This window comes from Astatotilapia calliptera, chromosome 8, assembly GCF_900246225.1.
Source record: "Astatotilapia calliptera chromosome 8, fAstCal1.2, whole genome shotgun sequence".
Taxonomy (NCBI): domain Eukaryota; kingdom Metazoa; phylum Chordata; class Actinopteri; order Cichliformes; family Cichlidae; genus Astatotilapia; species Astatotilapia calliptera.
The window spans coordinates 3,534,615-3,556,791 of record NC_039309.1 but is presented as its reverse complement, the minus strand read 5'-3'; the positions used below and the strand labels follow the sequence as shown (position 1 = coordinate 3,556,791).

At 43.3% G+C, this 22,177-nt stretch overlaps 2 protein-coding genes across 12 annotated transcripts; one reads left to right on the top strand and one right to left on the bottom strand.

The window, feature by feature from the left end:
* The first annotated feature begins 227 nt into the window (after positions 1-227).
* exoc7 (exocyst complex component 7) lies at positions 228-14,003 on the top strand. Of its 11 annotated transcripts, XM_026177923.1 has the most exons (22): positions 381-452; positions 618-683; positions 1,023-1,207; positions 1,285-1,390; positions 2,212-2,434; positions 2,676-2,843; positions 3,168-3,179; positions 6,993-7,085; positions 8,103-8,171; positions 8,387-8,532; positions 8,753-8,905; positions 8,991-9,089; positions 9,171-9,233; positions 9,435-9,501; positions 10,523-10,561; positions 10,726-10,788; positions 10,877-10,997; positions 12,040-12,135; positions 12,221-12,284; positions 12,577-12,618; positions 12,693-12,826; positions 13,717-14,003. In XM_026177923.1, the coding sequence occupies exons 1-22, from the start codon at positions 393-395 to the stop codon at positions 13,817-13,819; spliced, it is 2,172 nt and encodes a 723-aa protein (XP_026033708.1). In that variant the 5' UTR covers positions 381-392; the 3' UTR covers positions 13,820-14,003. The 11 variants fall into 11 exon arrangements, with proteins under 11 accessions (XP_026033700.1, XP_026033698.1, XP_026033701.1 ...); XM_026177915.1 differs by lacking the exon at positions 6,993-7,085 and having other exon boundaries at positions 228-452; XM_026177913.1 differs by lacking the exon at positions 8,103-8,171 and having other exon boundaries at positions 228-452.
* Positions 14,004-17,264: 3,261 nt separating this feature from the next.
* Positions 17,265-21,942, bottom strand: LOC113027815 (galanin receptor type 2). The gene is made up of 2 exons (XM_026177634.1): positions 21,303-21,942; positions 17,265-18,263 (listed from the first exon to the last, which is right to left on the bottom strand). Exons 1-2 carry the CDS (start codon positions 21,641-21,643, stop codon positions 17,627-17,629), a joined length of 978 nt encoding a protein of 325 aa, XP_026033419.1. The 5' UTR covers positions 21,644-21,942; the 3' UTR covers positions 17,265-17,626.
* Between the last annotated feature and the right edge of the window lie 235 nt (positions 21,943-22,177).

Here is a 22,177-nt window from a genome sequence, read left to right as displayed (position 1 = left end):
TTTTAGTTAAAGACTATACAGAGAAAAATTACTGTGCTCCATAATAAAAGACAACTGAAGAAGAATTGTGTGTTTACTTTCATTTGCAGTTAGTTAACGTAATCTTGATTCAGTACAAACCAATGTCATTGGTACAAACTGATTGGAGGAAAAAAAAATCGATGAGCATTTTTTTCACTTTTCAGTTTAGTGCCGATGGCTATTTTATTTTGAAATCCTAACCGGAAACCCTTGCCCTGTTACGGCTAACCAAACTAGCTTAACCGCATCGCTTTTAGCTATCCATGACAGCGGCTCAGTGGTGTCGTTGTTGTTGTTTTTATTATCTAAATCGGTAACTTAGTCACGTTTTAGCCGCCGAAGAGACTCCTTTGCTTTAAATTTCCTCCAGGATGATTCCTACGGAGGATGCGTCCGCCAGGAAGCGGGAGATCGAGGAGAAACTGAAGCAGGTCAGACAGCTGGTGGCTTGAGAGGAAGGAAGCTTCCCTTCGAGCTACAACCCACCAGTGTAGCTCAACACCCGCGTTTAAAATGATGCTTATTGACCGAAAGAGTGTCTTTAATGTCTTCAGAGTGAAATGAGTGAGTGGTTGGTTTTCTTTCTGCTGTTACAGGAGCAGGAGACGCTGTCGTTCATCCGGGAGAACCTGGAAAAGAGCGATCAGCTGACCAAAAACATGGTAGGACGGTCCAAACACACCCAGGGACAGCTCAGGCTGACACTCATAATTCTCATAATTAAAGGCGGTGGGCTGATCTCCATTCGATAGTACTTTAACCCATAATTAAAAATAAAGCCTCTTATTCTTGTACTTGGATTGAAATATTTACTTATAGTTTCTATCATTTCTATTATGAACATGAAGAGTGAGTGAGATGATGAAAGCAGCCTGTGATGTCATTTTTCAGCTTTCACCCCACTTCAGCTGAATCTCTTATGTGACTCATTATTTAAGGTGCTATATTTAAGCTGCTTTTATAGCCCAACTGGTTTTTGACCTCTATTTCTTTCCCAAAAGGTCTCCATCCTGTCTTCGTTCGAGAGCCGCCTGATGCAGCTGGAGAACTCCATCATCCCGGTTCACAAGCAGACGGAAAACCTGCAACGGCTGCAGGAGAACGTGGACAAAACTCTGTCTTGCATGGATCACGTCATCAGCTACTACCATGTGGCCAAAGACACGGACAGGATCATCAGAGAGGGGTGGGGATGACCTTCGTATGCAAATGTTTTGTGGTTACACAAACTGTATGTATACTAATTTCCTTTTTCTGTCTCAGACCTACGGGCAGACTGGACGAGTATCTTGCTTGCATTGCAAGAATTCAGAAAGCTGTCGAATACTTTCAAGACAACAACCCAGACAGCCCTGAGCTCAACACAGTGGTAAAGTATCTGCCTCTCTGAAATTACAGTTGTGGTAAAAACGTTTACAATCCACTCATCATGGATGTCATGGACAGTGATGTGGTGTCCAGCTGACCCCGGTTCATGCCAGGCTTGAACATTGGTGGTTTCTGGAAACACATCTTTTTATATACTGGCAAAGAGAAACTACCAGTCGTAGTTAATCATGAGAAACTAATAGGTTTTGGCCTTGTCAATTTAAAAGACATTATTGGACCTTCATCACTGCTTAGTAAAAGCTTAAAGTGACTGTATTTATATATTTAAGGCTATATGGACTTATTGGAAAGAGATGGACCACCCTGGAAATAATTAAAAGTAACTGTCACATTTGTGCCTGTGATGTGATTGACTTTCTGTTTTTGGAGATCTAACGAGGTCGATCTGCTGTCATAACATTTCAGTCCCGACAGATTCTGTGCCCTTGTGTTTTTTCTAGCAAAATACATAAAATGATCCGATCGCAGCTTTTTCTGAGAGTTCAGATTTCTGCACAGTATTCTCGACCATTTTCTGTTTGTGTCCAAATGTGTCGTGGTTCTCACAGTACTACAGTGAAAATATTCCTTTTAGCCACTTGTGTCTGAAAGAGGAAAAGCTATCTGAGCCATTAGTTCCACGTATTTAGTGACTGAACAACATTATACACCGCGTAGCTCTCTGAATGAATCATGCTGTTATTCCTACATTCATTTATGTGTACATTTCATGCACTTCTTCCTCACTTCAGACGTCTGCTTCAGTCTCCGTGCCGTTCCGAGTTGGAGTCACTAATTCCATGACCGTATCTTCTTCTGCAGAAAGCACGCTTTGAAAAGGGGAAGGAGCTGCTGGAGGGCGAATTCCGCAGCCTCCTGACCCGCTACAGCAAACCTGTTCCCCCCATCCTCATCCTGGACGCCATCAGCGTGGATGAGGAGCTGGAGGTCCAGGAGGATGTGATGCTGGAACACCTGCCCGAGGCCGTGCTCCAGGACATCATCTGCATCGCCGGCTGGCTGGTGGAATACGGACGTAATCAGGGTACAGCTGTGTTTGTTTGTTGGAGGTCGCTTCCTGTTTAAAGGAAGTTCTTTACCACAATTGCAAATATCATCTGATTGTTGGGCTTTTCTGTCTAATATTGGAGGTCCTCTACCTTACAATCTATAAATCTTACCACCAGAGCTGGGGTGATGTAAATCATTAAAATGGCTTTGAAATGTGCAGGCGGTGTAGAGAAACTGGAAAGATTGTGTCTAATTTTGCTCTCCTCTTCCTGCAGACTTCATGAACGTCTACTTCCAGATCCGCTCCAACCAGCTCGATCGCTCCATCAAAGGCCTCAAAGAGCATTTCCGCAAGAACAGCGCCTCCTCCGGTGTCCTCTACTCGCCTGCCGTCCAAACCAAGCGCAAGGACACGCCAACTAAAAAGGCCCCGAAGAGACCAGGTCAGCAACAGATGCGCCTCATTCAGACCGAATCCACAATCACGCCACTCCAGTCTGTAATCCCAACTCACTGTCCAATCCATCTTCCATAGATCAACCTAACAAACACGCATGATCCTGCATAGTGACGGATATTATACACTCTTCACTACATCCACAGTCTGTTTCTGTCTCAGGTTGTCCTCCACAATCTCTCTGTAATCACTCAGTTCACCGAGCCATAGCGCACTTCTACCACACACTGTGTTTCTCTGTGATATTACACCCTGGTCTAACTAATCCTTCATCCTCTCCTCTTTCATAATCCCTGTGTTGTGATGACAGTCTACATCCCAGGTAAACACAAAGCTCTAGCGTGTGCCTCGTGCTTGCTTGTGTACGTCAGATGCCACATTTCACGGCAAATCAGAGACAGCGTGATGGTTTGTGTCGTTTTGTTAGCAGCTGAGACGGCAGAGGTTTATTTGTCCTGTTGAATGGTGTAGTAGGTCATCCAGTGGAGATTTTAACCTCTAGTTTCACGGCAGAGCGTTTCGGTGATGAGATGAGTAAGGTGGAGGTTGCCACCAAACCGCCGATAAACAAAACTTGATGAAATTTCTTTACAATTTTACTAGAAATGAATAATTTGTAATTGCATAGAATAAAAATTATTATTTATGATTGAGCCTGGCTCTATAAGATTATGTGTAAGGATTAGCTGTAGTCTATTTTCCTGAAATTTAGTTGATTAAAACAAACAAACAAACAAACAAACAAACAAACAAACGTATTGTTGTGTGATTGAGAAACAAAGTCTTCATTATCAGAGTCTAAGAGTTAACACATACACCTGTACATGCATGCATATGCAGAAACTGCTGTACTAATAACAGGCACTCACTCACTTTAACCCTCAGGCGACCCAACAGAATTAAAGCATAAATTAGGGAGGAAGAGGAAGAGCTGGCAGAGCGCTACAAAGTGACCTTCAGCGGCCTCCTCGTGTACATGTTTCTGCACAAACTTTCAGAACAGACTGTGTGAGATCCTGACGTCCTTTAACGGGGCTTGTGATCACAGCCAGAGAGCAGCAGAACTGACAGGTCTGTTACTGGTGCCCTGTTCTCCTCTCACATGAAAGCAGGTTCATGCTGAGCACAGGTGGCAGACGCTGTGGTGTTTCCAGGCTCGGTCACGTCAAATACAAGTCCTGTCGCAGGACTGATGCCCTCCTACGGGCCTGTCCAGCTCTCAGCCTGTCTCCTGGTAACTCCTGAGACCTCCTGGAGGAGCTGGATGAACCTGAATGGGCTGTAGGTACCGTCTCATGTCACCAACAGTGACAAGAGACTAGAGTCAGGAGGGGGGAGGAGAGAGCAGCAGTCTGCAGTCACCACTTGCTCTGCCCTTTTAGGCGGTTGTGTCATTGAGGCCTCTCCAGGGAACCTGGTGTCACTTTGATTTGGACTTTCAGAGCAGCAGAAATGGATTCACAGCGTTTATGATAATAACTAACTGGACATTCCTAAAGTTTACCTGTCTTTGTGTTTCTAGTGTGATGATGGAGTTTTAATCTGTTCTACTTACGCTCACTGCTGCCATGAAACTAAAGGCTGCAGTGCGTGCGTGTGTGTGTGTGTGTGTGTGTGTGTGCGTGACAGGTTCATAATATAACTGTGCGTAGTGTTGATTCAAGGAGTTTGTCACTAGCTGATCGCCTGCTTTACCTGCACACACCTGGTTAAAGAGTTGAGGTCAAAGGTGAAACAGGTGAACCCTCTGACTGATCTGACGCATGTGCAAAAATACGCACACTTCCTGTCACTGTTCTGGTTTAACAGTTTTCTCTAGCGTCTGTATGAGGGCTGCGTGATTAAGGTGTTTGTTTTAGACAATAACTTTAATCTTGATGACTTAACAAGATACAAATATTACTGAAACTGAACTTTTTAAGAAACCAAAGAACAAAAGTGTCAGTTTTAGTCATCTTGGGTGCGTTTGAGAGGATGTGTTTGATTTGTAACAAAAAAGAACAATGAAAGTGAGGATTAAATGATGATTATAAGCCAAAATTTAAATTGAAACTCTCGTAATTTAATGAAGACTTAAGGTTCTGACTGTTACGCTATGTAACTAATGCAATGTCTTTGACAGCTTTTGGATTCAGCTTCAAAGACGATGCTCATGTGCGTACTTGACAAGAAAAATTGATTATTTTATTTCGTTTCTTTAATATTTTCAATAACTGGAGAAACAGTGAAAAAATATATATAACTAAGTAATAATTTAATAAGAAAGCAGGAAAATAAACTGTTCTGTTGCACAAGTACCGTATTTCCCGGACTACAAAGCGCACCTGAATATTAGCCGCACAAGCTAAAATCAGGGGAAAATCCTGTTTTGTACATACATTAGCCGCACCTGACTAAAAGCCGCAGGTGTTTCAATGTTGACTTATCATATGTAAGAGAATATGCACAAAGGGAATTGTCAGGAAAGAGATGGCTGTTTGGAGACACACCCCTTTTATTAATATTTTGAAAAACAAGTTATGGGTACATATTTGCACATGTAATACATAACAGTAACCTATAGCACACCAGAAAAATAGATTCAGACTACCTTTTAGGCTCAGGTGCAGTGACACGGCTTTAACAAGAAGAAAAGTCAGTCATTCACCACCATCTTCCTGCGCACTAAAACCACCAAAGTCCTCTTCTCCAATGTCGGAAACGAACAGGCTCAGGATGGCTTCGTCATCCACTCTCCGCTTCTCTCCTTCGTTGTCACTTTCAAAACCAAAGAAATCCTCGTTGTCAGTGTCAGAGTCGAACACCCTCAGAAGGGCCGTGGCGGTGTCCTCCTCTCCATCATGCAGCAGTCCAGCCCTTCAAAATCCGTTGGTGATCATGGATGTTTTCGCACTTTTCCACGCTGTCAGAATCCACCGGTGGAGTTGGGCATAACTTGCTTTTCGCAAGTTTATCGCCGCTCGTCATCCACGCCTCCCGCTGAATGCGTAGCGCTACTTTGAAGTTTGTTTTTCGCGCTACTTCGTACGGCACTACGTTGCCTGGCGGATGGACATGTGACTAACATACCACTCTTGAACCCCGATCCTTCCGCCAGGCAACGTAGTGCCGTACAACAGCGGAACAAACAAAACAAATCGTCTTACGACATCACAAAAATCATGGAAAATCTATAGAAAAGCCGCACCTGACTAAAAGCCGCAGGGTTCAAAGCTTGTGCAAAAAGTAGCGGCTTATAGCCCGACAATTACGGTAGTCAAACCAAAAGCAGGATTTTCTTTAAATCCCAGATTCGACTTTTTGCTTCTGTTTTTATTCAGTTGCTCTTTAACAGGAGATGTCTCTCCTGCTCTAAGAGTCCAGAACTTTCGTTTTCAGGGCTTTAACTGTGAAAGGTAAAGAAAGGAAGAAGCGGTTTTTTTGCACATGCAGAACAAATCAGAGTTTTTGGTACGACTTCCACTACAAACAGCCTTATTGGACTCTAACATGACGACAGTGTTGCTCTGCGATTGCTGCACATCTAAAGTGTTTGCTAACACGCTAACCTTTGCAACTGTGTGAGTTTGACAAATACGTGACTAATAACCTTTCATGCAGAGAAAAAATTATGTAAAAAAAAAAAAAAAAAAAAAGCTGAATGCACCTTTAATTGTGCTGCTTGCTTACTAACTCACTAACAGGCCAACAGTTTGTGTTTTAATGCTGTAAATATGAATAATCTGCAGATTTTTGCATCTCTAAACCATGTGACAGACTGTTTATTATTCGTAATAGTAATAATAATCGTAATGATAGATATGACTGTTAATTGTATTAATTGTGATGGCTGTTTATAACTGATCTAACCTGTTTATTCTCTGACATCACCCCGGCAGTGTGTGTTTCAGCACACGTGTCCTGTAGTGCTGTAGTTTGTCTCTCGTGGTGTTAGGCTGTGCCTCCCCCTCCTCCCCCACGTACAAACCTCTGCTGGCTGCCTCGGTGGTGGAGGGATGTGGTGTCTGTGTTTCATCACTCACTTTCTAGCTCTCCCTTCTCTTCCTTCTCCTTCTTCTTCTTCCTGTTTCTGTTTCTGGGCTGTCTGGACCTCGCTACCCTCCTCTGGACTCTGTCTCTGTGTTTCTGGGACCAGGGACCATTCGCAAGGCTCAGAACCTTCTGAAACAGTACTCACAGCATGGGCTGGATGGGAAAAAGGGGGGTTCTAACCTCACTCCTTTGGAAGGTAAAGCACCTCGGTCTTCTCTATGCTGACAGTGTACTGTTGTTTCAGGCACACAGAACGTCCCCTCAGTCACAACAGCTAGTCGCTGCGCATGTTTGATGAGTCATAAATCATCTCTAATCGGTCTGGAATAAAGACAGCTGATACTACAGCTCATTAATTTCGACATGCAACATTAAGAACAAGCGCATCCATCCTGATAAACTTCTTCACTGTTAAAGGTGAAACTTGGCTTCAAGGTTTCAAACTGTTGTTTGAAAACTGAATGCAAAGAATCACCGCTATGATTTTAATCCTGAAACACGGATGTATTATGGCAGAAATGTCAACTGATGTTTAACTAGAGACAGACTGTGTGCCCATGTAATACCACTCTGTACCACAAGGTGGTGCAAAGATTACCTTAAAGTATTTCCAAACTACCTGGGTTTTTTTTTTTTTTAATGTCTGTGTGTTTTTTAAACTGCAAATGATTTCCGCGTTTGCACATTAAAAATATTTGATGACGAAATTTTTGTTTATTTCTGCACAAACAGTTTTATAATTAGAAAATACATTAATAATATCCAGATAAAATCTGCTAGGCTGATAATAATTTGCCATAGATCGTATAATAAGATTATACATTAATCTTATTAAGTAATTAAAGCGTGGGAGCATCTCACCCGTGTGGAAGCGTGTCAGGATGGTTTTACTTTGAAAAGCTGCGATCAGTCGAAAGCTGTTGTGATTTCTGTGCAAGCTGATTTCTGTCTCGTAGTTTTAACACACTGACTGATTCAGACATCAGTCGATGCAGAAAACAAACCCCTCTGGGTCTTTTGCCCCCTCCCCCCAAACTTGTGGGCGTCCCCTGCTTCTTTCCCCCGCCCCCTCCCCGGCTGGTGCTTGCTGGTGGTCGGTACAGCTGCTCCAGGTACAGGTTTGTCTTCCCCCCCACTCTCACCCTCTGGCCTAGTCACGACCCCCGGTGGTTTGACTTGGCCTGTCTCCTTGCTGTCCCGCCCCACCCACCAGGTTACGATCACGACCTGCGGGTCAAACACCTCTCTGACGCCCTGACCGAGAAGCACGGGGCCGCCACAGGTGAGTGAGGGCACCATGTGGGAAAAAGAAGGAACACAGATGATCTAAAGAGGCGGGCTTTCCTGTAGATAAAAGCACGCCCACTGCAGCTTTAGCACTTTGTATTTTCTTTAAATCCAGTTGCAGTCAGAACACATAGGTTTACTTTCAGCTTCAGACTCCACGTCTGATGTTGGATGGTTTGATTTGCTGGCTGACTGAGCTTTTCCACCCAGGAAAGGATGATGTCCTGGATATCGAGATCGACTCTTACATCCACTGCATCAGTGCCTTCGTCAAGCTGGCTCAGAGCGAGTATCTGCTTCTGGCGGAGATCATCCCCGAGCACCACCAGAAGAAGACCTTCGACTCCCTCATTCAGGTCCGGGAGACAAAACTGTGACATTTTTAGAGCATTTGAAGGTTTGATTAGGATTTAATGTTGGAACTGAGCTTACACAGGTTCAAAGACTTTTAATAAATTGGTTTAATAACACCTTCAGGATCCTGGAAATCTCTTTTCTGTGTTGTATATTGAATATTTGGTTTTTTGGTCAGATATATACTTATAATATATGATAACAGTTCATGCTCCTCCACAGGAGGCGCTGGACAACCTGATGCTGGAGGGAGAAAACATTGTGGCTGCAGCTCGCCGGGCCATAATGCGACACGACTACTCAGCTGTCCTCACCATCTTCCCCATCCTCAGACACCTGAAGATGAACAAGTCTGAGTTTGATACCACGCTGCAGGTCCGAGCTGCACCCCAAAAAACTCCCAAAACGTCTGCGTATGACAGAAATGAATTACTGTAATGATGTGTTGTGCTGTCTGCAGGGCACGGCGGCGAGCACCAAGAACAAGCTGCCCACCCTCATCACCTCCATGGAGACGATCGGAGCCAAAGCTCTGGAGGAGTTTGCAGACAGCATCAAGGCACGGAGCTCTCATTTCTGTGTGTCACCACTCACTGCTCAGTAACTCATAATTCATGACTTCTTTCTCCTGTGACTGCAGAATGATCCTGATAAGGAGTACAACATGCCCAAGGACGGAACGGTCCATGAACTGACCAGCAATGTAAGCTGATGCTCCGTTACCTCCCGGGTTAAATAACACCACTCATTTATTCGCTCTATCTACACTTCAGAGTCAACACCTTCCTGCGAGGACTCTGCTGTTCGTCCGTCTCCGTGGGGACGGCTGATAGCTAAGAGCGGAGCGTCTCCATCTAATGATTAATCCGAGCCGAGCTCACCTCCTCTGTCCTCTCCTCTGCAGGCCATCCTGTTCCTGCAGCAGCTGCTGGACTTCCACGAGACAGCTGGAGCCATGCTGGCCTCACAAGGTGCAGCCACTACAACGCAGGCGTTAGCCTCTCGTTAGCATAGCTGTCCTGCTGCCTCGCCAGGCTGTGATGGTGTTACACGCTTTTTTTTCTTTTATCTCTCATATAAAACCACAAATGTGATTACTTTAACTCTTTCACCCATAAAAACGAGATTTGATGACCTCCCCGGTGCCCTTAATGATGAGTATCTTCAGTATTAATCTATTAAGACGTAGTTTGACAACCTTTAAAATAGTTTCTGCGTATTCAGGGACCACCATCAATAACCTTGGATGCAACCCAGTGATTTGGTTCCTTAAGCGTCTGAAATGTGACAGAAATCCTCAGTTCGGAAAAGCTCTCCAAGGGGATAAGAGTTTGAGGAGTTATGGCTGACATGCTGATACCGAAGCACATCATTTCACACTCTGACGTTTGGTTTCAGAAAACTAAACTTGTAATGGTGAATATACTCAGCTCAATGCTTCAGAAGCAGGGCTTTTCACACCAGTGGCTGCAGCCGTCTTTTATTTACAGCTTTTTTTCAACAGTCTGGTTGTCCAGATTCTCCAGACTGCAAAGTGTTGCTTATGAATCCACATCCGTAGGTTCATTTTAACCTGACTCTCATTTATGAGGCGACCAGACTTCAGATGTATAAAAGCAACTCAATTTCCACACTGTCGGGCTCCCAGGTTGTCCCTTCACTGCTCCTTTATCTGAGGCTGTTTTCACCTTCAGCCCTCTACCTTTTTCCTTCCCCTTCTAATTGCATCTCTCTCCTTTCACACGGAGCCTCTACACATCCAGCATGTGTTCAGGTTTTTATAGGCGAGTGTTTGTGGCTCCCTCCTGTGCTTTGATTATCGCAGCTTCGCTTCGCCTCCTTTTCCGCATCCGGCTCTTTTCGAGCCCTCGACCCCTCGCTGCCTGGCTGATGACTGTATGCTTACTCTGCACTAACTATTCTCTTCTAACCTTTTTGCACTTGTGCCTCTTTCTCTTTCTCTTGTCCTCTGCCTTGCCTCGGCCCTTTTAGTACTGGGGGACACTTACAATATACCTTTAGACCCCCGAGGTAAGCATCAAAGAGAGACTGTGTAGGCCCCTCATGAGGTCAGCTTTGAATGTTTTCAGTTTGTTTTGGGGGATTTAAGATAAGAAATTAGCGGTCACATGCATGCACTCTTTCAAAAGTGCATCTGTAGCTTCTGCTGCTAAAATCTTCTGTATTTCTTACAGAGACGAGTTCGGCCACCAGCTACACCTCCGACTTCAACAAAAGGCTCCTCAGTAGTTACATATGTAAGCAGAGATGCTGTGCACTGCCTCTGTGTTAGAAGTCCTCGTTTTAGTCTGTTAGTCATCATTTTGTGTTCTTTTGTTCTTGCAGGTAAGGTTTTGGGGAACTTGCAGCTAAACCTGCTCAGTAAATCCAAAGTGTACGAGGATTCGGCTCTGAGTGCCATCTTCCTGCACAACAACTACAACTACATCCTCAAGTCGCTGGAAAAGTAAGCATCGTTTCCTGTGTCAAAATAACCGCCCAGTCTGTGCAGAGAGCAAACACCAGCTTCAGTCTCAAAGTGGCCTGACTTTGGTTGCAGGATCACTAAAGCTAGTAATAACGTCTGAGTCTGGTTTTACGTGCATCATTTAATGCTCATGACCAGGAGAGCATGCGTGCGTTGGTCAGCTGCCCGGACTTGGGGTGGCCGTGGGTCATCAACCAGTCAGAAGCTGGGTGGACCGATCCCTGCCTTCTCTTGTACAGAAGCTGATGCATCCTGAATCCAAAGCACTTTAACAGTACCTGTCCGTTTACCATTTACACCTGCAGGCTGTGCCAAAATCCGTCTGTCAGTCATCTTAGTAGCTCCTGCTGAGAAACCTACACGTCAGTCACGTCATCACCTCCTGAAAATATTCAACAGAAACTAAAGTCTTGAGCAACCCTCATTTAAATAAATAAATCAAATTATATAAAACGTGTTGTTCCCAAAGAGAAGGACTTCAGAAAGGCTTTCAGTTTTTCTGCTTTTTCACTCGCTTTCAGTCCAGTTTCTGAACCTTTTTCAGAGGACACTCCTTCACACTGACCTGTGAATCGTTCAAGCATAAAAACAACTGCAGACTATGGAGGAAATAAGCTACTAGTAAATTAGTTAAGATTAATAATTTTCTCCAGTTAGAAAAGATCAGGGTTTGAGGTCAAATTCAATTGTTCCTACTTTTCTTAAAGCTCAGTTTTTTGGTTGCCAAGGCGCCGGCTGTCACGAAACGGTTTGTGGTCATAATGACAACGAAGGGAGTGGAACATACACGTGAACACGGGGCGGTCTAAGATCAGCTGGGAGGGGGGCTTAATTATATTTGATGAAGTCTGAGTTCGGAGGTTAGTCCGAGGTCAGACTGTTGACCTGTGCGTGGGTGTGCAGTGGAGTAACACACACACTTTCTTCTTTGCTTTTATTTTTTTGGGGTGTAATGTCCTAATAAATGAAGTGATCACTGACAGAGAGTTAGTTTGGGATAAATGCTTTCCTGCGTCCTCAGGTCTGAGCTGATCCAGCTGGTGACGGTGACTCAGAAGCGAGCGGAGACGTCCTACAAAGAGCTCATGACTCAGCAGATCGAAACATACCAGCGCAGGTGAGCGAATAAAAGCTTCGCGCGTCAAACTCGAACACGATTTGTGTCTTTGTCTTCACGCCCGTGCTTTTTGTTTCCGCCTCAGCTGGCTGAAAGTCACCGAGCACCTGACAGAAAGGAACATGCCCGTCGTACAGCCCGGCACCAAGGTCAGCATTTCTCCTGTGGGAGGTGTAACACTTAGCAGAGATGTTAGTAACGAACGCAGCGCTCAGTGCGTTTGATCAAATATATCCAGTATCTAATGGTTGTTATGGAGACCCGTTCTGCTCATCCTTATTTTTATTCTTGGACTTTATGAGAGTAGCTTTGCATGATTCACCGGTCAATAATAGGCTTATTTATCTTATAAACTTATACTAAGCCTTGGTGCTGCCTCTCGTCTGTTTTGTGCAACTGGAGCTTCTGGCTTATACACATGTGTGTTTTGTCTTCCTCCAGCTGAAAGATAAAGAGAGACAAGTGGTTAAAGACAAATTCAAGGTGAGGCTGTAATCAAATGAAGTAAAACGCAGCTGTTACTGAGTAAGAAACTGACGTCAGTCTCTCTTTGTCAGGGCTTCAATGACGGTTTGGAGGAGCTGTGTAAGATCCAGAAGGGTTGGGCCATCCCGGACAAAGAGCAGAGAGACCTCATCCGGCACAATCAGAAGAAGGTGGTGTCTGATGCCTACAGAGCCTTCCTGCAGAGGTCAGAGACGCTCTCACACAAACAAGTCTGGAGTCGAGGATTTGACCTAAAACATCGTTTCGTCAAATATTCTGGAGGCAGATGTTGATAAGAACATTATTCAGATTTCTGTGTGGGACAGGTTTTTAGCTAATGGGTGGTCAACAAGAATATGGAGGCTCTTTTTGTTTTTTTTCAATACTAATCTCACCTTTAAGCTGTGATTCCTTCTGTGAAATGGAGAAAAGAATCACAGAGCATCTCGGGATCAGTGAATGCTCTCTTAGCCTGTTGCTCTTTTTTACATAGCTTAAGATGGCGTGCCCCCTTTTAGTCACATTACTAAACTTTAGAAATTTAGTGCCCTCATCTGCTGCTCATGCTCACATGTTCTATTGATCCCGACACCCTCCGTGATTTTCTTCAAGCATGCTGAAAAATCTCTTTTTGCAAACCTCCTGCATGATCGGGGGGTGAAGCTGCCAAAACTGGTGCATCAAAGGATCCTGAAAGTTCCCTGAAGGTTCGAGATGTCACCTCACATGTTACCAGCATGCATGCATGTGACACCTCATAAAACCATCTTCTCTTTTAATTTATAACCACAAAAATTTCATTGCGAAACATAATGATGTCATAACATCATTATGTTTCCTGGCAACCACCTAGCAACAAACAGCTAAACAACACTGTAGCACGAGAATCTGATTAAGACCCGATTACTGTCAGAAACAATCAGCTGATTCTGAGAGGTCTGCTGTTGGGCACCGATTTATTTTAACGGAGTGACTTAAATGTAGCGCTTGTCTTGAATTAGGAAAATGTGACCTAATAATAATTAATCCATAAGGCTGAAATGATCTGCTCGGATTTCTTTCACACTCATATTTCATTGTTCACGTTTCTTCCAGATGTGCCAACATTTCCTTCACCAAGAACCCCGAGAAGTATCACAAGTATCGACCGGAGGAGGTGGAGGAGATGATCGAAAAGCTGTTTGACACATCCGCCTGAGGAGTCTCCTCTTCCCCACCCCAAAGAAACACGGGCTGCTACGCCTGAACCCCCCCGCCCGCGCTGCTCTCAGCCTTGTAGTGTCTAAACAATGTTTTGTACAAAGACGTGAACTTACGTATTTATGTAATTTAGCCACTGCAGCTCAACATTTCAGACAAATAAAAAGGGAACTCTGACCGAACCTGTGTGCTGGTTTGTTGTGATACAGACATTCACACTTATAGAAACCTCACCCACCTTCTGTTTGTGACAGGCAGCCAATCAGAAGAAAGCTGGGTTAATGGCTGAGGAGGTGAAACAGCTGATTTCAGACACAGAATGAACTAAAGCCTAAAGAGCTTCTTGGAACATGTTAGCATCTTTTAGTTCCTTGTTTTCGGTTCTTCCTCCAGCGGGCAGCTAACAGCTGTGCTCTCACGTGCTGAGCGTAGACGAACATTTATCAGCCTGACGGCACCTTCAGAACGAGCATCAGCCAACCTTATAACAGCTCAGATTCTTTTCTTATCCTGGAGTCTTTAAAACTAACAATCAAGCTGTGTGTGTGTCTGTGTGTGTTACCATCATTCCTCTTCAGGGTAAAGAGGACAGGTCTCATCGCCACAGCAACCAGACCTCAGCATCTTCAGGTCTGGTTTCCTTGGTGATAAAAAGTTTATCCTTGACCTTGACTTGTGCTGTTTTCCTGTCCCATGTCACAAATCGAATCAAGTCTATTTTTATAGCACATTTTAAAATGAGCGCAGCTGATGTCATTTTGACTCGAGTCCAGCTTCAGATCAGCAAACGCATCTGCCCACACGCTCTTAAATTCTTTACTTTCTCAGTCGAGGACGACCACGAGGTTGTTTTTTACATTTTAAGTGCCGGCTGTGAAGACGAGAGGAAGCTTCTTCCTTTCTCAAAATGATTTCATGGAGCTTTATTGAACAACAGTAGCAGAATGGACAGAAATAAGTGCTTTAAACCAACAAAGTTATTTACAGGTGTCTCTTTTCACAGACACCAAAAACAACATGTTCAGATGCAGCTCAGTGGTGTTATTTTAACAGCTCTGACCATGATCTGTACGTCACAGCAACACTTGTGCATATAAAACACCAGGAACGCCTCACTTCACAGTAACAGATCAGCTCTCTGTTGGTACACTGCCAGCTAAATACAATCAACAAACAGCAGCTGACCAGTAAAAGTATACGTACTGACAGCCTACATACATATATTAAAACAAGAAGCTCTTACACCAGACCTTTAACCATCTGACAGAAATATTTTTTGCCATTTTAATGAGCGATCTGTTCATAATGACCTGATGAGCAGCCTGAGATTAAAGAAAAGTGTGATTTCAACAAGATGTCTGACTCAGTGAGTCAGCTGTGACATGAAAATGACGATTTATTGTATTTCACATCTTCATGATTCACAGCTTGCCTATATCTAAAAATGTTATTTATTTATTGTTTATTACCACAAAAAAGCATTTAATAAGCAGCGCTTTATCTTTGTCTTGGTTTTTATGCATCCCTCTGTTTTTTTGTTGTAATTGGCTGACACACTTTTAAAAAGTGCTTTTTAAAGTCAAGTCACTAAATAAGAAATGCTAACATGGCCTCGCGCTTTAAAATGTTCTTTGTGTGTCTTTAGCACAGCTCTGGGCCTTGTTGCGTGACCTCCTGCGCCTCATGCTGAGTACATGTGCACACAAAACACCAGAGTTACATATTAATAAAAGCATCAGGTCATTTAGACACAGCTGAAATGAACCCCTTCTGTTACGGTCCTGAGAGAGAAACACTCCACGCGTGAGACGTAGATTCATGATATTTTGCCCTTTATGACATACAGTAAGAATCAACATATGTATGTAGCTGAATAGCAGTTACAGAAACACGCAGAGCAGGACCGGGTGCATTAAACACACTTTTTGTTGTTTTAATGCGGCGACTGAAACTGTTACAACTAAAACCAAAACAAATGCACTGAAAACTGTTTGAAACTCTGCTGATTTGTGATGATTTTAACGCTCACAGATCTCCCGCCTGCACCAACATGCATTACGAGGCACAGCTGGCATGTAATAATGTAGCAGCTACACTGAAGCACAACATAAAACAGAAGTTAACGGAGCTAATAAAATATTTAGTGTCGTAGTCAGACTCAAGTTTAAATATGTAAATGTCAGTGTCTCGATCAACTTTCGGGCGGATGGCGTGGAGGCTGAGCCTTTTCCAACTGTTTTTACACCTTTATTTTTCAACTACTAATAAATGTTTGAATATGGAAACCAAAATGTTGAATTCAGGTACGCGTCCCAAATGTGCGTAACGGCCCCATTTCAACTGTAAATGTTCCATTAAAGTTTTTTCTAAATAAAAAAAAATGAATTTAATGGAATATATTCAAATAAAATTTACTTGACTGCGACACATTCAGTTAATGCTGAGCACATTTTCCTTAATGATTAATTATTTAAATGATTTTATATTTTTCAGTTGCATTTTACTCAAACATACTGCTGTGTGCTTTTGCACTCTCACAGTGTAAAGCTCTGACTGCACACCTGTGCCACTTCATGTTGTTTATTTTTCATGCTGCTGCTGTAACACTGTAATTTCGCTTGTGCGATCAATCAATTATTTATCTATTTAATTACAGCTTTTTAAGAGATTAGCAGTAATCCTGAGGTGAACTAAGGTGTTAGAGTGACGCCGGAGAACGAGTCAGAAAATGCTTGTCTTAGTTTTGGTTTTTGTGCCGTGCTTTGTTCTGCAGGAGCTAATGGGGGGATAATTAGCTCCCTGAGCCCAGCGAAGCAAAGCTCCCTCCTTTCTTCAAGGCTCTCTGTCCCGACTCTGACTCGGACTGTCTTATCTACAGCACAATTCCTGGGATTTTCCTTACTTTCTACACACTTTGTGTGTGCTTTACACTCCTGATGAACACATTCTTTTGATTTAGTCGTGTTTGGGTGATAAATGATCATTTTCTAAGTCCCTGCCTTGTCTGGTCTTTCCTTTTTGAGCCGGGTTGTGTCAGTAGACAACCTTCCATACACAGATTTCTCCACTACTGCATATAAACAGCATGAAATAAAAGCTAAAGACAGTGACTGTTTTGTTCTCAAGCTCACACGCCCAGAGCGACAGAAACTACAGGTCACATCTAAGGTTTCACCTGCCGGCCGGCTGGGATAGAGGGAAGGTCCGATTCATCCAATGGGGAATATTCTCTATGTACAACAACTCATTCAAGTACACTGATCATTTCTGGGACAATGCATGGACAGAAAAAGTCCCAGTGGGGAACACCAGTCAGGTTTGGCATCACATCGAACAGACTACATCAATTCACTCGTAGGAACGCCCGTCATCAAATCCAGGATCCAATCAGGCGATCACACCAAGTGCTGGCCTTAGAAAGCATCACTGAGGGTGCCCAGACATCTATTGGATCAATTTAATCCAAAGCTAGTATCTGTTATATATTTTTAAATTAACTGAGACATCTCAACCTTAAGATAGTTTCGTGAAGATCGTCTTCTCTCGTGCTGATTTTGACTTTAATTAACTGATCCGACTTAGTACATTTTAATTTACATGTAAGTAAAGATTGCGAAACAGTCTTATGTAACAGACTCCTCGACTGAATTTGTAGACAATGTTGCCATCTGCCAGCCTTTGATGGCTAAAAATGTCCTGGAGGTCGGGAGACTGTTGTGAAGACCTTGATCTTCTGTGATCAGCGTTGTTAGTTTAGAACTCAGCATGTGGTAGATGGCTGGCTCTTCCTCTGAGGCTGTTACCTTTAATTGGACACATCGATGCTGCTGACCATGTTCACTGCCTGAACATGCACCTTATTCACCTCCCTCCTCTTCAGCGAGCAGCTGAACACCTTCCTGAAGCCTTTGCGGAAATGCTTTGACACGAGGGCGTAGACGATGGGGTTGAGACAGGAGTTGGCGTAGGCCACAAAGTGTGAGAGGATGCGGAGGACATAGGTGGTGTAGTTGAGCGGGAATCGGCCCACCCACATGCAGAGGATTACCAGGTGATGGGGAAGCCAGCAAAGGCAGAAGAGAGCAGCGACTATGATGATCATCTTGGAGACTTTCCACTTGGCCCGCCTCGACTCGGACATGTCCTTCAAGGGGCCCACGCTGGTCCACAGGTATCGGATGGTGCGGGCGTAGGTGAGGCCGAGCACCAGCACGGGAACGAGGTAGCCGAAGACAAACGTGCACATATCCATTATGATGCGAGGTTTGGACTCCCATGTAGGAATGCACACAACAGTGCCAGCCAGGTCCATCTGTGAGAAGTAGCTGAGATACGGTCCAGAGAAAACCAAGGCCAGGGCCCAGAGGAGGCCGATGGAGGTGAGTGCGTTCTTTGGCGTCCTCATCTCTCGGGAGCGGAGCGGGTAGCAAATGGCTAAATACCTGTAGGAGCAGAGGAAGACACGTGATGAAGACGTTGGAAAAAGATGAAATCTCAAAAAATAAAGATGGAGCAGAAACAGTAAAGCTAACCAACATAAATAAATATATGATCAGCCCTGTCTGTATTATACAATGATAATCATAGAGCCATATCTGATAACGGCATTAAAAATCGACCATTAACATCATAAAAACAGCCAAAGCCTTAATATATTAATATTAATATATTTTGCTTCCAAGGATCCAGACTTGTCTTTTTTAAAGTGCTCTTAAACAACAGTTCTCGAGGCTGTTCAAAGGTCTTTAAAGTTTGAGTTGAATTGTGTTTTTAGGGACTTTGATACTCGCAGAAACAAGCCACCCTCAAGTGGCCGTAATAGGAACTGCAGTTCTTTGACGCTTCAGCTTGCTGTGTGACCACAGCTGGCTCTATGCTGGGTTTCGGTTCTGGCACCAGATGTGAGTCTAAACTACGCCAGATGTTAACCACATGTTGCCTCTAACGTTAACCAGGTTGGCCTACAGTTCAAACACTTAGCAAAGCTACATAATCATCACTCACTAAGAAACATCTTTATTAAAAGAGAAACTCTAAATATGACCACTGAGCACACTGATTTTTGGAACTTGACCTCGCCCGGCTCTGATCTTGCCAGATAATTAAAGCTAGAAGATGTAATTTATGTCATATCTGCCACATGTGGAACACTGTGCTGCCTGTAAAAATAATGACACAAAGACTTTTTAATCCATCAGTTACCTTCATACAAAGTGCAGAACACAGAAATAAACCAAATCTTGCTGCTTGTATGTTTGTGCTACCTGAAATTTATGAAGACAAATGTCATCATTATCAGCTCTCCCCTGGTTCCCTGCACACTCTAACTCAATTTCTTGGCTCAGAGTTTTTATTTCCCTTCATTTGTAATCCTCAGATGTTGTGCAGACTCAAATTAATATGATAAGACGAGTGTAAGTAAACTTTTCGTGCTTTGTAGGCGGATGTATAGAGCGCCGTGCAAAGGTTATGGATGTTTCTGAGACAAAAAATGTTTTTTTTCTTTTAATTTTAGTGCCTATAAACGTGCACAGTGCTGTTTGCAGGAATTGAATTTTTGAAATGAGAGATATTTCAAAGTGATGAAGAAAAAGTGCCGCTAATTTGAAGAAAAGAAGCATTAGAATAAAAGTAGAAAACGTAAAGCAAATCTACTGTGAGTTGAGCTGGTAGTTCAGAGTCTGAGATTACAGATTCGCGTGCTTCTGTAGCTGTGACTGTAACATATGTATCAGATCAGTGCTTCGTATGTTTGTGTCTGAGTCTGGCCCAGGGTCGGCCTCACCTCTGTCCACTTGTACCCTGAGCTGTCTGCTCTCTGTAATCTCGACCATTCAGTTGGAGACTTTAAACAAACAAATGTTCCCATTAACATTCTCTTCTGTGCCATCCGTCTCGCTGTATCTCGGAGAAATCATTAAAAACAGGATGACTCCAATCACACTGCATCTGTCCCTGAGGCCCAGACCTGGGTGTGTTGGGATAAATACCAGGATGCAAGCTGAGCATGACTGCCTGCGGGTTTGACGGGGTTCGTCTTGTACACCTGTTGCCTCTGACTTGTCTTTTTCTGTTTTATGATTTTTAAGATAGTTTTTTTTGACAGCACTGGTGTTTCCAGTCCAGTCTGAGGCTCCTGCAGTGATTAAAGAGTCCGGGTCGCTGCTCATGTTCGGATTTGTAATACAAATGTTAATAAAGCTTGCTGTAAGGGGTGTGACATAAACACATCTTTGCCTTGTTAAAAAATCAAAATGATTTGTTATAAAATTTGTTTAGCAGAGTTCTTTTCCACTGTGTAGTATATTAAATTCATAAAACTTAAGTACTCTACACTAGAAACATGGCAGGCTCCTTTTTGGGACAGAGTTTTGTATTTTTCTTTTTTTATTTATTATTATTAGTTCATTTTGACTTTTTTTTCATTTAGTTTCCAGAGTAGATTTGTTTGTTTCAGTTTAATTTCTATTGGTTGAAAATGCTTAATTTTAGTTGAGTTCTTATGAGTTTCATGTTTGTTTTGGTCTTTTTTGATTATTATTGTACGGATGGCATAGATCAGAGGAAACCAGTACAAGCCTTACAATAAAAACAGAACTTTGTAAAGATGTTGACTCACAGTCTTGCTGACATCCAGAGTCAAATCTTTTCAGTTGGTTTACATTTTTTAAGAGTCGAGTTTTTATTTTTATTTTTTACTTCAGTTTCAGTTAATTACAGTAACCTTGGGAACATCTAGGCTCTATTCTGACCAGATTTCTGAGAATTTCAGAAGAAATGAGAACCTCCTTGATTTTTTCCTGCATGAGAATTAAAAATATTGTGACCCACAGTTTTTGAAACAATTATTGAAAGTTTGCCTCAACACCGTCTTAATATCAGAAAGTTTAAAACATGCGCAGACGTGCTGTTTTTTTGTTGACTTGAGGATTTAAGATGGTTTTTCATCTCCATCTCAATCTGATATCAGATCAGTTCCGTCTTTTAAAACTGATCTGATATCAGACAGAACAGTGTAACCATTACACTCCAGGGCTGAAACCTATAATAACGCAAACACAACAAAGATGGAAGAACAAATCATGTCTGTGTGAGAATGTTTAGAGAATAACGATCTAAAAGTAGAACTGAATCCTCTGAGCTACTCTCGATTAGATTCCATTAATTGCTGAAGTATCACCTGTTGCTTAATTTGTCTATTTCCATTTATATAAAAGACATTTTTCATCTTAAATTGATAAAGAAAATGCACGAAATCCACTAGAAATCGGGACATTGTGACTTAATGGTCACCCTCATGCTCAAAGGAAACCTAGCCCGACGGGTTGAAGCTGTCTGAGGTTTTATATAAAAAAGACATAAAGAATAATAGTTAAGTTCTTTAGGTGTTTTAGGTTTTGTTTCAGTAATCTGAAAGTAGACACGCTACAGAAGCGGCTAACAGGCCAGAGCAACTCTCATAAACTGCAGAGATCGCGCACCTGTCCAGGGACACGGCTGTCAGGGTGAAGATGCTCGCGTACATGGTGAGGAAGATGATGAAGTGCACCACTTTGCAGACTGCAGGTCCGAACACCCACTCATCCAGAGTGTAGATAGTGGCCTGGAAGGGCACACAGAACACGATGAAGCACAGATCCGCGATGGCCAGGTTGAGGATGAACAGGTTGGTGGTTTTGGTGTTCATCTGCCCGCTGCGAAACAGGACCGCGAGCACCAGAGAGTTCCCCACCGTGCCGAGCAGGAAGATGACGGCGAATCCCACGCAAACGAGCGCAGACTCCGCTTTCCAAGTGGAGAAATTGGACACAGAGTCATTCATCGTTCACACTGTCACGCGTGCGTCCAGCAACGTTAAAGGCGAGGCTCGTGGAGGATCGCGCGCCTGCTCTGCGCGCAAACGTCTCCAGCAGGAAACAGACGCAACAGGGTGAGGGGCTCTCAGCATCCCAAACATTTACCAAACCCCGAGTGACACATACGCCACTTTCACACCACCGAGGAAGAAAGGTGGGACCTGTCCAGGTGTGACAGGGTCAACACAGAAACAGAAGCCACGAGAATTCAGTGAGTTTTACAAAGAAACGCATTCAGCCAGTGAGCAAAAGTCTGATTTGGTTTCCTGACACCTGAGTGAACAGCCGGAGATACTTTCACTGCTTCTGCTGGAATATTGTACATGATCGGTCACCTGTTGATCCTGTAAAACCTCCGCGTTGTTACCATTCGACCAGCACGCCCCCCTGTGGGAATTCTGAAACACTGCAGTGAAGTTTACGTATTTCTATCAGTCGTGTTTGTTCTGTTTGAAGTTTTGTTTGAATTTCCCTTCTCAGTATTCTGTTTGTGCTTGTCT

Bases quoted from the DNA above. Each gene is read 5' to 3' on its own strand.
- exoc7 (XM_026177923.1), top strand. From the start codon at position 393: ATGATTCCTACGGAGGATGCGTCCGCCAGGAAGCGGGAGATCGAGGAG. The intron at 10,789-10,876 runs GTAAGCAGAGAT...TTGTTCTTGCAG, and splicing joins GCTCCTCAGTAGTTACATAT to GTAAGGTTTTGGGGAACTTG. The intron at 12,285-12,576 runs GTCAGCATTTCT...GTCTTCCTCCAG, and splicing joins TCGTACAGCCCGGCACCAAG to CTGAAAGATAAAGAGAGACA.
- LOC113027815 (XM_026177634.1), bottom strand. From the start codon at position 21,643: ATGAATGACTCTGTGTCCAATTTCTCCACTTGGAAAGCGGAGTCTGCG. The intron at 18,264-21,302 runs GTGCGCGATCTC...CTGCTCCTACAG, and splicing joins ACAGCCGTGTCCCTGGACAG to GTATTTAGCCATTTGCTACC.